Source organism: Syngnathus scovelli, chromosome 1 (genome assembly GCF_024217435.2).
Source record: "Syngnathus scovelli strain Florida chromosome 1, RoL_Ssco_1.2, whole genome shotgun sequence".
Classification (NCBI taxonomy): domain Eukaryota; kingdom Metazoa; phylum Chordata; class Actinopteri; order Syngnathiformes; family Syngnathidae; genus Syngnathus; species Syngnathus scovelli.
Genome location: NC_090847.1, coordinates 4072676 through 4085283, shown reverse-complemented (window position 1 = coordinate 4085283; position 12608 = coordinate 4072676). Strand labels below are relative to the sequence as shown.

General features: G+C 45.0%; 1 protein-coding gene across 12 annotated transcripts in view; it reads right to left on the bottom strand.

Moving 5' to 3' along the window:
• spdl1 (spindle apparatus coiled-coil protein 1) overlaps window positions 1-12608 on the bottom strand; it is a 232230-nt gene that overhangs the window by 57803 nt on the left and 161819 nt on the right. For all 12 annotated transcript variants that reach the window (XM_049740274.2, XM_049740261.2, XM_049740280.2 and 9 more), the window contains 2 exons: window positions 12414-12575; window positions 12258-12333 (listed from right to left, as the gene is read on the bottom strand). In XM_049740274.2, coding sequence (XP_049596231.1) covers window positions 12258-12333; window positions 12414-12575 — 238 coding nt within the window. The remainder of the gene's footprint in view (window positions 1-12257; window positions 12334-12413; window positions 12576-12608) is intronic.

Here is a 12608-nt window from a genome sequence, read left to right as displayed (position 1 = left end):
AGACTGACCTAAAAAGACGTGAAACAAAATGACAGGATGACATTACCAATGACAGCAACTGGAACCAAAAAGACATCATGACGTTAACGCATGACAATGATCCGACAGGGTGTGAGGGGCAGACAGGACAGGTAACGAGAGGCAGGTGGGAATAATCACACTGATCATGGGCACACAGGAGGGGAGGGGCGAGCACACAGACAGAAACCAAGACAACAGACACATAGTGGAGCAGTTGGGGACAAGACGTGACAATTTAGTGTAGTAAGGTTGTTGTAAGCTATCTGTACTGCACTTCTCGCGAGCATAGAATTAATATTCTGTCTCACTTGAGATTTTGTCTGCTGATACTTTTCTCTTAACAGTTATTCAGTCAGCGAAATAAACCTGACATGTGACGTAAAAGAAAATGGAGAAAACTGAATAAAACTGAGTAAAAAATAACCCCAAGCAGATCATAAGAGTATCTCTGCAACACTTGGAGGAATAAATTACACTTTTCTACAATCTTGGAGACTTCAAGTGCACAACAAAATGAATATATAAGCAAAAAAGTGAATTTTCCATATGTCTTAGAAGTCACAAACATTTATTTAGACACACTACCTCATTCAACTTTATATTGTGGACACATATTTTCTGAATTTACGTGGGAATTATAATGAGTATGTCAAGGAAAATAACAACTACAGTGGAAAGAATAATAAAGGATGAGAATATTATTGAATAAACAAGATAACAGCAACTCGAAAAAAATCTCTTGACATGCAATGCTGTTAACCAGGGCTGTGGACTCGGACTCGGGGACTCGGACGGACTCTGTCATTTTTGCCGGACTCGGTGCTGATTTTGACCGAGTCCGACAATAAAACAAATACGTTAAATTTTATTTTCATCATGCTGCTGAGAATGCGCGTAGGAATACTGTCCACAGCCCTGCTTACGATCAATGCGGCCACGTTGAGTTGCACTTAGGCTAATGTTTACATTATGTACCAATGTCAAGGATGATTATGTCACCCAGCTTATATCATTGATGTGTTTCGATAGTTGTGGGGTCGTCACTAATTATTTGTGTTTAGATAAATGTCTGAGCTATAATGGTGTAATTAATGATTAAAAATATTACCGTATTTGCCGGTGTATTGGTCGACCTTTTTCGATCCAAAATCGACCGAAAAAAATCGACCTCGACTTATACACCGAGTCATAAAATTTAACTTCGTATTCATCGCTTCAAATGTGATGGTAACCAAGGCCGTTTCTCATGCATCTCATTGTGCGTTGCACTTAGAAAATTTGAACCGTGCGGCGTGCGCGAGTGCGCGGCCCGCTGGAAGTCCAATGAGGCGCCGCGATCTCCTGCGCGGTGCTTATAAAGTGCCGATCCGCTCGGCTTGGAGCTATTTCCGACCTCCCGTTGGTGCCGGGCGGCGTGCGCGAGCTCGCCGGCCGCGATCTCCTGCGCGGTGCTTATAAAGTGCCGATCCGCTCGGCTTGGAGCTATTTCCGACCTCCCGTTGGTGCCGGGCGGCGTGCGCGAGCTCGCCGGCCGCGATCTCCTGCGCGGTGCTTATAAAGTGCCGATCCGCTCGGCTTGGAGCTATTTCCGACCTCCCGTTGGTGCCGGGCGGCGTGCGCGAGCTCGCCGGCCGCGATCTCCTGCGCGGTGCTTATAAAGTGCCGATCCGCTCGGCTTGGAGCTATTTCCGACCTCCCGTTGGTGCCGGGCGGCGTGCGCGAGCTCGCCGGCCGCGATCTCCTGCGCGGTGCTTATAAAGTGCCGATCCGCTCGGCTTGGAGCTATTTCCGACCTCCCGTTGGTGCCGGGCGGCGTGCGCGAGCTCGCCGGCCGCGATCTCCTCCGCGGTGCTTATAAAGTGCCGATCCGCTCGGCTTGGAGCTATTTCCGGCCTCCCATTGGTGCCGGGCGGCGTGCGCGAGCTCGCCGGCCGCGATCTCCTCCGCGGTGCTTATAAACAGCCGCATGCGCACGGCCTCCCGGAATTTGAACACATTTCGTCAATAAATTTCGCATATTGAATTTTGAAGTTTAATATAATGCAACAATTGAGCTCGACTTATACAAAGGATATATCATAAAATCGTAAATTTCCGTCGAATTTTAGGGGGTCGACTTATACACCGAGTCGACCTGTACACCGGCAAATACGGTATCTTACATGTCTTGTGTTTCAGAATGGTGATCTAATTGGGCGAGAGTGTGTGTTTTCAAGCGTTTTGCCTCATGCCAATGGCACTCAGGGCTAAGGGTGGGCTTCAATGACTATTTTGTAAAGCCACACATTTAATACCATGTCAAATAATATATTAGAGTGTAGGTTATGTTCCAATGTATCCACTTCTATCGGTTAAATTGTCAACCGTACATTTATGACTACGCCATACGTTATAAACTAGCACAACTCCGGTAGGGCAGGGAAAATGTTATCGATCCGACGTCCGATTGGAACGTCGCCTCACTTTTACGTCCGCACTCTCAGCAAGGGATCCTATATAAGCCGAACCAGCCAGTGTGAAAGCAGTTGCGTTCGTTCTGGTAGATTTTGATGTACATTAGCCTTGAATAAAGACTAAGCAGTCACACGAATTAACAAAAAATGGACAGCCGGACTCGGAGGTCAAGAGGCCGGATTCGTACTCGGTGCAAAAATCCGACCGAGTCCACAGCCCTGGCGTTAACGTTCAAAAGGGCTTCTATGAACCAACAAAAAATGATCAGGCAATGGCCAATACTTAGGACATAATGAGCAATCAGATGAGAACTCTGGAAACAAATCAGCAGAAAACACTCTTCATGACACTGGACGGGAGATCATTGATGTGAGACATTAAGAAAAGTATAATGGGAATGGAAACCCTACTGCTTTTATTAGAAACCAAGATGGAAGAAATTGCCTTTCTCAAAGTTGAAAATGCCAAGAAAGACCAGCTGATAAAAATTCTCACCAACAGAGTAGAGGATATCAACAAAAATATAAAATGAATGATGTAATTAACGCTGGGCTCAAGATCTCAACCAGACGCTACAATGGGACCAGTGGTGGAGATAAAGGCGAAAATCGATCAGTAGAATATCAGGTGGTAGATTTTCTTACAACAAATAACGCATCACTGGACAAGGCAAATGTAGATTTCTGCCAACCCCTGCCTAAGAAAGGCACAACTGGAAGTAGGGTGAGCGAAAATTGTGTGGTACTACTGAGATTTACAAGTATTAAGCATAAAGTTGCTCTACTGAAACAGGGAAAGAACATAAGAGGGTCTGAAGGAATGCGGTCGAAATACAAAAAGTCCTGCCTAGCTACAAAAACAAATATGCTCAAACCTCATTGAATAAAGCACATAAGCAGACAAGTATATTCAGATTTTAAATCATTAAAGAAGACTAACTAGATATTTTTATATATGGACATGACAAAGGTTTTTATATCTTCATGATCTGATATGTATTTCTGTGCAATTTGAAATAAATTATTTTCAATATATTGCCTGAATAGCATAATGACCCTTAGGGAACTATTTCATGCATGCCTGATGTTATTCTAAATCACGGACACTGCCCAAGGTGTCTAAGAATGTTCAGTACTTGATTATATCTTATGTTTTCATGAATGCTTGATGTGACATCGTATTTTGCCTAATGCTAGACGCCAGCCTTGTATTACTACTGAATGTTCTGGACAGAACGAACATTTTTTTGCCTAACATTGAAAATATATGGTTGGAAGCATGGTTAAACTAAGAATGTGACGAAGTAGGCAGGTACATGGAGTGTCAAAAGAACAAACAAAACAAATGCATGGTAAGTGGTGAGTAAGAACTTTGCATAGTCAGAGAACATTAACAAATTGATGATGTCACACCCCAAACTTCACATAATACTGAACAAAATGACGAAATTGGAAAGATGATGAATGGACGATGTGTGACAGTGGGTGAATGTGCAAGAGTGGAGCAAAATGTTTACAGGAAGGTCACCTGGAGATAAACCAGGAGAGGTTCTAGTGGGAGAACGCCAGGAGGAAAACAGCCAAGAACCCGGCCAAGGGTGATCGCCAAGGCTGAAAGATGGGATGGGAAACAACAGCCCCCACCAAGTCAAACCCCCCCCCCACACACACACACAAAATCGCCCATAATCAGCAGCCACGGAAACAGCTCTCACCGAACCTCCACCCACTCCAATGAAATCAAACTCTCCTGCGAACTTGCCCCACCCCCATGGACTCATCACCCATCAAACTCGGCCCACACTGGCATGTGCAACTGAATACAAGCTGACCAAAGAACCTTGAACATTGCCTGTTGTGAATGGAGACTTTCTGCTCTTGAGCATGGTCGCAGAAAAGGCCCAGCGTTGTATTATATGTTTCCTGAAAACAGAGCTTTCTTAAGAATTATGATTGAACTCAATCAACCTGTGTAAGTCTAAAGTTTGTTTCGATGTCTTAGACTTTTCCTAAAACTGAAGAAATAAAATGAGCACGTAGTGAGTGAATTGTATAACAGGTGATTGACAATGGCTTTTGCCGTGAGGCGCCGATAGTGCGCTTCCCAAATTGTGGATCAAATCCAACAGGTCTAATGTGGACATCAAACGAAAATATCAACAAGCAAAATGCCAATATTGCATGGAGAACTCGCCAACTGAAAAAGCATGAAAAATTACAAAGCACTTGGACGACAAATCAGAAAATCTACAAAAGATGAATAGATCATCCCCAGAAAACACTAAACTAGTGCTGATCAGAGCGATGGAGGAACTGGAGAGTTACGCAAATTGAGACAAATGTGGATACCACTTGGAAGATCAATTCAACAACTTTATAAATATGGCCAACTTTAAAAAATATAAGACTATCTTTAGACATTAAACACACTTTTCAATGTCACTGCAATATCAAAAATGTAGATCAAACGGGGATAAAAGAAAATAGAGAGTCAACGGGTTTCTACCCCGATGGACATAAATACTTGCAGTCGCAGAAGCAACAAAATTAGTGGTAGAGTCAAAATATATATTGAATCAGGAGTGGCCAGAGAGATGATGGCAATGCTCTGTCTTGAGATGTCTGAACTCAATAAGAAAATGGTCAAGCTACAGGAGTCCAGCATGGGAGATAATTAGCTGTGATTGGTTGCTGCAGGTGCCTGGTGCCCGGGGTGTCTGTGAGATTGTGACTCCAACTTTCTCAAAATTGATTAAATTGTTACTGTTGTATTCAAATCAAACTGTCAAAATATGTTATAACTCAATCAACTTGTCATTGCTGTATCCAAATCAAACTATCAATTCTTATCAAACTCCCATTTAACTAGTTGTTGCTGTATTCAAATGATGTTATCATATGTCAAATATTTCTTTTGTTTCTTTCTTTTTTCTTGGTTATGGTGGTATTATAGGTAGTACTGTAGATATGTAGATTGTGTGTCTGCCAGTGAAATTTTTGGTTAAAATCAGGACGGGACAAGAGAAGCAGAATTGCTTCAACCCGCTTCCCTTTTTGACAAGTCATGTAAAACGAAATGTGAAATGAAGTTGTAATAAGTGTGTTGACCATGTACTTGCCAAAATAAACAAATCACATAAAGAGAAAAAAATCATTAGAATTATTTTGATGACCCATATGGCTTGGCGGCACCCTTCTGTTAAAGACAGAAGAACAGACAGGTTCTGCTTGAGAGCAGTGGCTGGCATTTCGGTTTGGTGAATAAAAAGGTAGTCAAAGATAAAATTGGTTCCCCACCACCGCACAATGCCTGTGTTTGCAGCTGGACCTGTTATTCTTTAGGGACTAGATCCGATAAGAGTCAGATTATGTAGGTTACACTGTGTCAAATCTGCGTTAAGCGATCGGGTCTCTGTTTAAAGGGTTAAAACTCTTCTTCGTCCGCGCTGCAGTAATGCAGCTCTCATGGGGAGACGAAAGTAAAATAAGTCCGAGTTCGTAAGATTTTCGTCTGAGTGCTAACCATCTTTATTAAATTAATTCTAAAGGAATCAATCTAATCTTTTTAGGACGCCAATCCCTCTAAAGTCAAGTGACCCTCGTGTAGAGTAACTAGGGCCGAGACACGGCGTTAGGATGACCACGCCCTTTTTACAACGGCTATCTTCCTAAATTATCTGAGGCTCTTGTTAAATCTGGGATGAATTCAGCTGTCTTTGTTAAAACGCGGGGATTCGTTAATTTACACCTGCTCGTAGCTGAGTTTAAGATAACTACCGTATCGGCCCAAAAATAAGACAGTGTTTTTAAGCTTTGAAATAAGACTGAAAAAGTGGGGGTCGTCTTACATTCGGGGTCTAGACATTATACTCATTCACAGGTAAGTTAAAGGTTGCTGGTATCGACTGAGTATGTTGCTGTGATCGTGTGCGTCTTTGACACAAAGTGAGTAAATACATTTCATTGTTACTACTGTCTGCTGTTGTGCCGTTTGTCTGATCGCGGATTGTTTCTTGTGTGCGCCGTTTGATTGATAGCTTCGGCACGCTCCTTTAAGTTTGCCTAGGTCCATGCGAGTAGCCGTTACGTAGCGGCACGGCGACTAATGGTCGCCAGCCAATGTATGTTGGGTTAGGGTTCGAACAAACAACAATAATTCCACTCACCAATCTCAATAAGCAAAATGATTCACTTTCGAAGTTCTCTCGATTGTAACTCCAAAAATAGCATAAAAGAGGGTAAGAGATAAAAGGTATGAAATGCTATTTGGTGGAAAAGTCGAGGGATCAATTCTCCTTGTTCCAAAAATCCAAATTTGTTTAAAAATATAGGTCTGCCTTGAGGAGAAAGCCAACGACCTAATATGGTGACTCCCTCTTGCTGCCTGAGGAGCCGCTTTCCCCTTGACTATCTCGAAGCTTAAAATTTGATGAAGTCCAATTTGAAGACACTAGAATTTCATCTTGGCGGCTCGGTGGGGAACTGGGTAGAACGTCCGCCTCACAGTTAGGAGGGTGCGGGTTCGATTCCACCTCCGGCCCTCCCTGTGTGGAGTTTGCATGTTCTCCCCGGGCCCGCGTGGGTTTTCTCCGGGCACTCCGGTTTCCTCCCACATTCCAAAAACATGCTTAGTAGGCCGATTGAAGACTCCAAATTGTCCCTAGGTGTGAGTGTGAGTGAGATTGGTTGTCTGTCTCTGTGTGCCCTGCGATTGGCTGGCAACCAGTTCAGGGTGTCCCCCGCCTACTGCCCGATGACGGCTGGGATAGGCTCCAGCACGCCCGCGACCCCCGTGGGGACTAAGCGGTTCAGAAAATGGATGGATGGATGGATGTTACTACTGTCTGCTGTTGTGCCGTTTGTCTGATCGCGGATTGTTTCTTGTGTGCGCCGTTTGATTGATAGCTTCGGCACGCTCCTTTAAGTTTGCCTAGGTCCATGCGAGTAGCCGTTACGTAGCGGCACGGCGACTAATGGTCACCAGCCAATGTATGTTGGGTTAGGGTTCGAACAAACAACAATAATTCCACTCACCAATCTCAATAAGCAAAATGATTCACTTTCGAAGTTCTCTCGATTGTAACTCCAAAAATAGCATAAAAGAGGGTAAGAGATAAAAGGTATGAAATGCTATTTGGTGGAAAAGTCGAGGGATCAATTCTCCTTGTTCCAAAAATCCGAATTTGTTTAAAAATATAGGTCTGCCTTGAGGAGAAAGCCAACGACCTAATATGGTGACTCCCTCTTGCTGCCTGAGGAGCCGCTTTCCCCTTGACTATCTCGAAGCTTAAAATTTGATGAAGTCCAATTTGAAGACACTAGAATTTCATCTTGGCGGCTCGGTGGGGAACTGGGTAGAACGTCCGCCTCACAGTTAGGAGGGTGCGGGTTCGATTCCGCCTCCGGCCCTCCCTGTGTGGAGTTTGCATGTTCTCCCCGGGCCCGCGTGGGTTTTCTCCGGGCACTCCGGTTTCCTCCCACATCCCAAAAAAAAGTGCTTGGTAGGCCGATTGAGCACTCCAAATTGTCCCTAGGTGTGAGTGTGAGTGCGATTGGTTGTCTGTCTCTGTGTGCCCTGCGATTGGCTGGCGACCAGTTCAGGGTGTCCCCCGCCTACTGCCGGATGACGGCTGGGATAGGCTCCAGCACGCCCGCGACCCCCGTGGGGACTAAGCGGTTCAGAAAATGGATAGATGGATGGATGGATAGAAATTCATCTTAGTAGATTTTGGTCTGATCTCAAAAAGAATGAAAAATCTATCTTTGTCTGAACGACATTCTTTGCTCCAGGCAGCAGCAGGGACATCGCCCTGACGAAGGAGAGCCCCACTCTGTGTCAGGACGGCCTTCTTACGCCAGGTCACGTACCAGTTTTTCTATTAAGTCCTATACCTGTGTTTTCCCATGACTGAATCTAAAATAGACTGCAGCTGCATCCTCAACTGGATGAGGTGACCTCCGGGTCAGGCTCATGTGTGGGATCGCGGTTTTCCAACAAACCCCCTGCCTCTTCTTTGTCTTTGGTCACATTTATACGTTCACGTGTGAATGTTACATATATGTTGGATATGGATTAAAAATCGTGACAATAATAACACATATTTTCACAATAGTCAACTTAACACAATCATAATTATGATCATGGGTTTTCCTAGTTAGCAGATTAAAATACTCAAACACTTTCAAAGTATATTATGGCAAAGCAAAATAAAATGATCCCAACTTGTGTGTCGCTATGCGTAATTCAGAACGGGTCGTGTTTCTCTAGTCACGAGCAATTTAACTTATTGATCTACTACTTTTCCATCAGGTTACCCCTATGTCAAGTCAATCTAGCTTTGGCACGCTCATTTGGTGAAATTTGGAACTGCAATAGAGGTTAACGCATTCAACCAGTTACCCTCCCTCTACCAGTTTATCCATCCATCCATCCATCCATCCATCCATCCATCCATCCATCCATCCATCCATCCATCCATCCATCCATCCATCCATCCATCTTCCGCTTATCTGGGGTTGGGTCGCGGGGGCAGCAGCTTTAGGAGGGACTCCCAGACTTCCCTCTCCCCAGGCACTTAATCCAGCTCATCCCGGCGGATCCCAAGACGTTCCCAGGCCAGCTGAGAGACATAGGCGCTCCAGCACGTCCTGGGTTGTCCACGGGGTCTCCTACCGGTGGGACATTCCCAGAACACCTCCCCAGGGAGGTGTCCAGGAGGCATCCTGATGAGATGCCCGAGCCACCTCATCTGGCTCCTCTGAACGTGAAGGAGCAGCAGCTCTACTCAGAGTCTCTCCAGGATGAATGAGCTTCTCACCCTATCTCTAAGGGAGAGCCTGGACACCCTGTGGAGGAAACTCATTTTGGCTGCTTGTATCTGGGATCTTGTTCTGTCGGTCACGATCCATAGGTCGTGACCATAGGTGAGGGTAGGAGCGTAGATCGACCGGTATATTGAGAGCTTTGCCTTTTGGCTCAGCTCTCTCTTCACCACGACGGGCTGGTACAGAGTCCGCATTACTGCCAACGCTGCACCGATCCGCCTGTCGATCTCGTGCTCCATTCTGCCCTCATTTGTGAACAAAACCCCAAGATACTTGAACTCCTCCACTTGGGGCGGGATCTCATCCTCGATCCGGAGAGGGCATTCCACCCTTTTCCGACCGAGGACCATGGAATCAGATTTAGAGGTGCTGACCCTCATCCCGACCGCTTCACTCTCAGCTGCGAACCGCTCCAGGGAAGAAGCCAACAGCACCATATTGTCTGCAAAAAGCAGAGACGCAATGCTGAGGTTCCCAAACCAGACACCCTCAACGCCTCGGCTGCACTTAGAATTTCTGTCCATAAAAGTTATGAGCAGAATCGGTTCCTCCCAATCACGCCTTTCCAGGTCTCATTGTCATTGCCCACTTAAGCATTGAAGTCACCCAGTAGAACGATAGAGTCCCTAGAAGGAGCGCTCTCCAGCTTCTTCTAAGGACCCCAAAAAGGGTGGGTACTCTGAGCTACTGTTCGGTGCATAAGCACAAACAACAGTCAGGACCCGTCCCTCCACCCGAAGGCGGATGGAGGCTGGCCTCTCGTTCACCAAGGTGAACCCCAATGTGCAGGCGCCCAGCCAGGGGGCAATACATATGCCCACACTTGCTCAACGCCTCTCACCGTGGGCAACTCCAGAGTGGAAGAGAGTCCAGCCACTCTCGAGAGGGATTGTACCAGAGCCCAAACTATGTGTGGAGGCAAGTCTATATCTAGTCGGAACTTTTCTGGCTCACACACCAGTTCGGGCTCCTTTCCAGTCAGACAAGTGACCTCTAAGTAACCCCTTCTAGGCCCCCTTTAGGTCTCCCAGTCAAGCTTTGGCACCATCTTCTCGTGAAATTTGTAATTGAATCTGAGCCAATTCGTCTGGGCCAAATCCAATACACATTCATGCGCCATCTTGTACCATTCGAACCACAATGTCACTTGACAACTGTTGTGTAAGAGTTTTGTGTTCCGACCACTGAAATAGTGATTAGTAACGGGAGGGGAATAATATTTTTCCACAATATCTTTTTCATCATCATCATCATGTTAAACCAATTAATTTCAACAGCCGAATGTATTATGTGTGGCCTCTTTAAAACAAAAGTATAAAGGTCAGGGGTTGGTTGAATATGTAATAAATTATAGTATGTACCGTATCGGCCCGAGTAAAAGACGACCCTGATTATATGACGACCCCCTCTTTTTCGAGACTCAAGTTTGAAAAAAGACGTTTTGAACACCAAATTTAATTTTTATACAGAAAATAATACAAATGATTATAACAATATATTCGAGAGAAAAAGTATGTTATTTTGCCTCATTCAAGTCATGCAAAAACCTTAAATGATTGGCTTTTGGTTTTTGAAATGTAAATAAACCAATCTTCTGTGATAAAACAACAAAATTGCAATAACTGCATTAACCATCAAAGTGAAGTCTAACTGTAACTGTAGTCTTGAAACAAATCTGAATAAGTAAAACATTGCAATAAAATAATGCAAACTGGTTTAAACTTGAGAGTAGCTGAGATCTGTCATGTCAGAACATTACTCCTCACAAACATCCTTTTCCTTGCTGTGCTCAGTGTCACTGTCCTCACTCCCATCCTCTGGCTCAAGATGGCTCCTCCCATAGCACGTCATCCTCTCTGCCGTCCAGGGCATTTGAGATGCAACATTTTTTAAACCTGTGGATGATGCATCCAATGCGTGGAGGATCCACTCACAGAGCAAACGTACCGGAGGCTTCTGAATCTTTCCTGTCGGCGTGAGTGCGTGATCACCAGACATTTGCTTTAAAGATATCTGGCGTTATCTAGCATTGTGAATGGGTATAATGTCTAGACCCCGAATGTAAGATGACCCCCACCGACACACCTTCCATTGTGGAAGCAGGGCCTGGAGACTCTGAGGTGGGCTCTCCGATCTCTGGGGTCGAAGTCACTGAGGCAGTTTAAACACCTCGTCACTGGCAAAGAAAGCTCAGCGCCGCCTGTACTTCCTGCGGAAGCTCAGGCGTGCATGTGCTCCTCAGGCAGTCCTGTCTACATTCTACCATGGCACCATTGAGAGCGTCCTCGCCAGTTGCATCGCTGTCTGGGGTGGTAACTGCACTGAACAGAACTTGAAGGCCCTGCAGCGCATAGTGAATACGGCTGGTAAGATTATTGGTGCTTCGCTCCCCTCCCTGAAGGACATTTACACCTCCCATCTCGCCCGCAAGGCAACCTCGATTGCCAGAGATGTGAGTCACCCGGCTCACTCTTTGTTTGACCTTCTGCCCTCTGGGAAGAGGTACAGGAGCCTGCGCTCCCGCACCACCAGACTCGCCAACAGCTTCTTTCTCCAGACTGTTAGGGCCCTGAACTCGCTACCTCCTTCTGCGTAGCGTGCGGCACTGTTGCGCTATTTTCGGGAATGTCTGCTGTACGTGCACTTGCTCCTTTTTTTTCTGCTCCTCTTATTTATTTATTTAATGTTGTGTTATTTATTCATTATTTATTCAGCACGCTTTTGTTATACTTGTTTACTTGTTTGTCTGTTGTGAGCCATGTCTTGTCACCGTGGGATAGGGGGGAACGAAATTTTGGTTTCTTTGTGTGTCTTTGGCATGTGGAGAAATTGACAATAAAGCTGACTTTGACTTTGACTTTTGACTTTGACTTTTTCAGTCTTATTTCAATGCAAAAAACACCGTCTTATATTCTGGCCAATACGGTAAATACTCTTGTTCACACAACAATTGCTGACCTGGTATTGGCGGTCAAAACAGGATCATCCCCATTAATGTTGACATGGTTGACAGATTTAAGCTGCACATCAAATCCTAAAACAAAACAAGAATATGTTATTGTATGCTGCTATAACAGCAGCACAGCAAAGACACCTTGTCGTGGGAATGCTCACCAGTGCGACATTTGTCTGTCTCGGGGAGAAGAATCATCGTATGAGTGATAACTTTTTCCTTTGAAATCTGCTTGCTGTTACCATGTGTTGTTCCTTCAAATGATGGTACAGTATGTGTAGGTAATTTCTCTTTCTTTGTCCCCTGGGATAAATCAGTTGTCTCTACAGACCAAAATGCAAATTGATAGCATTGGA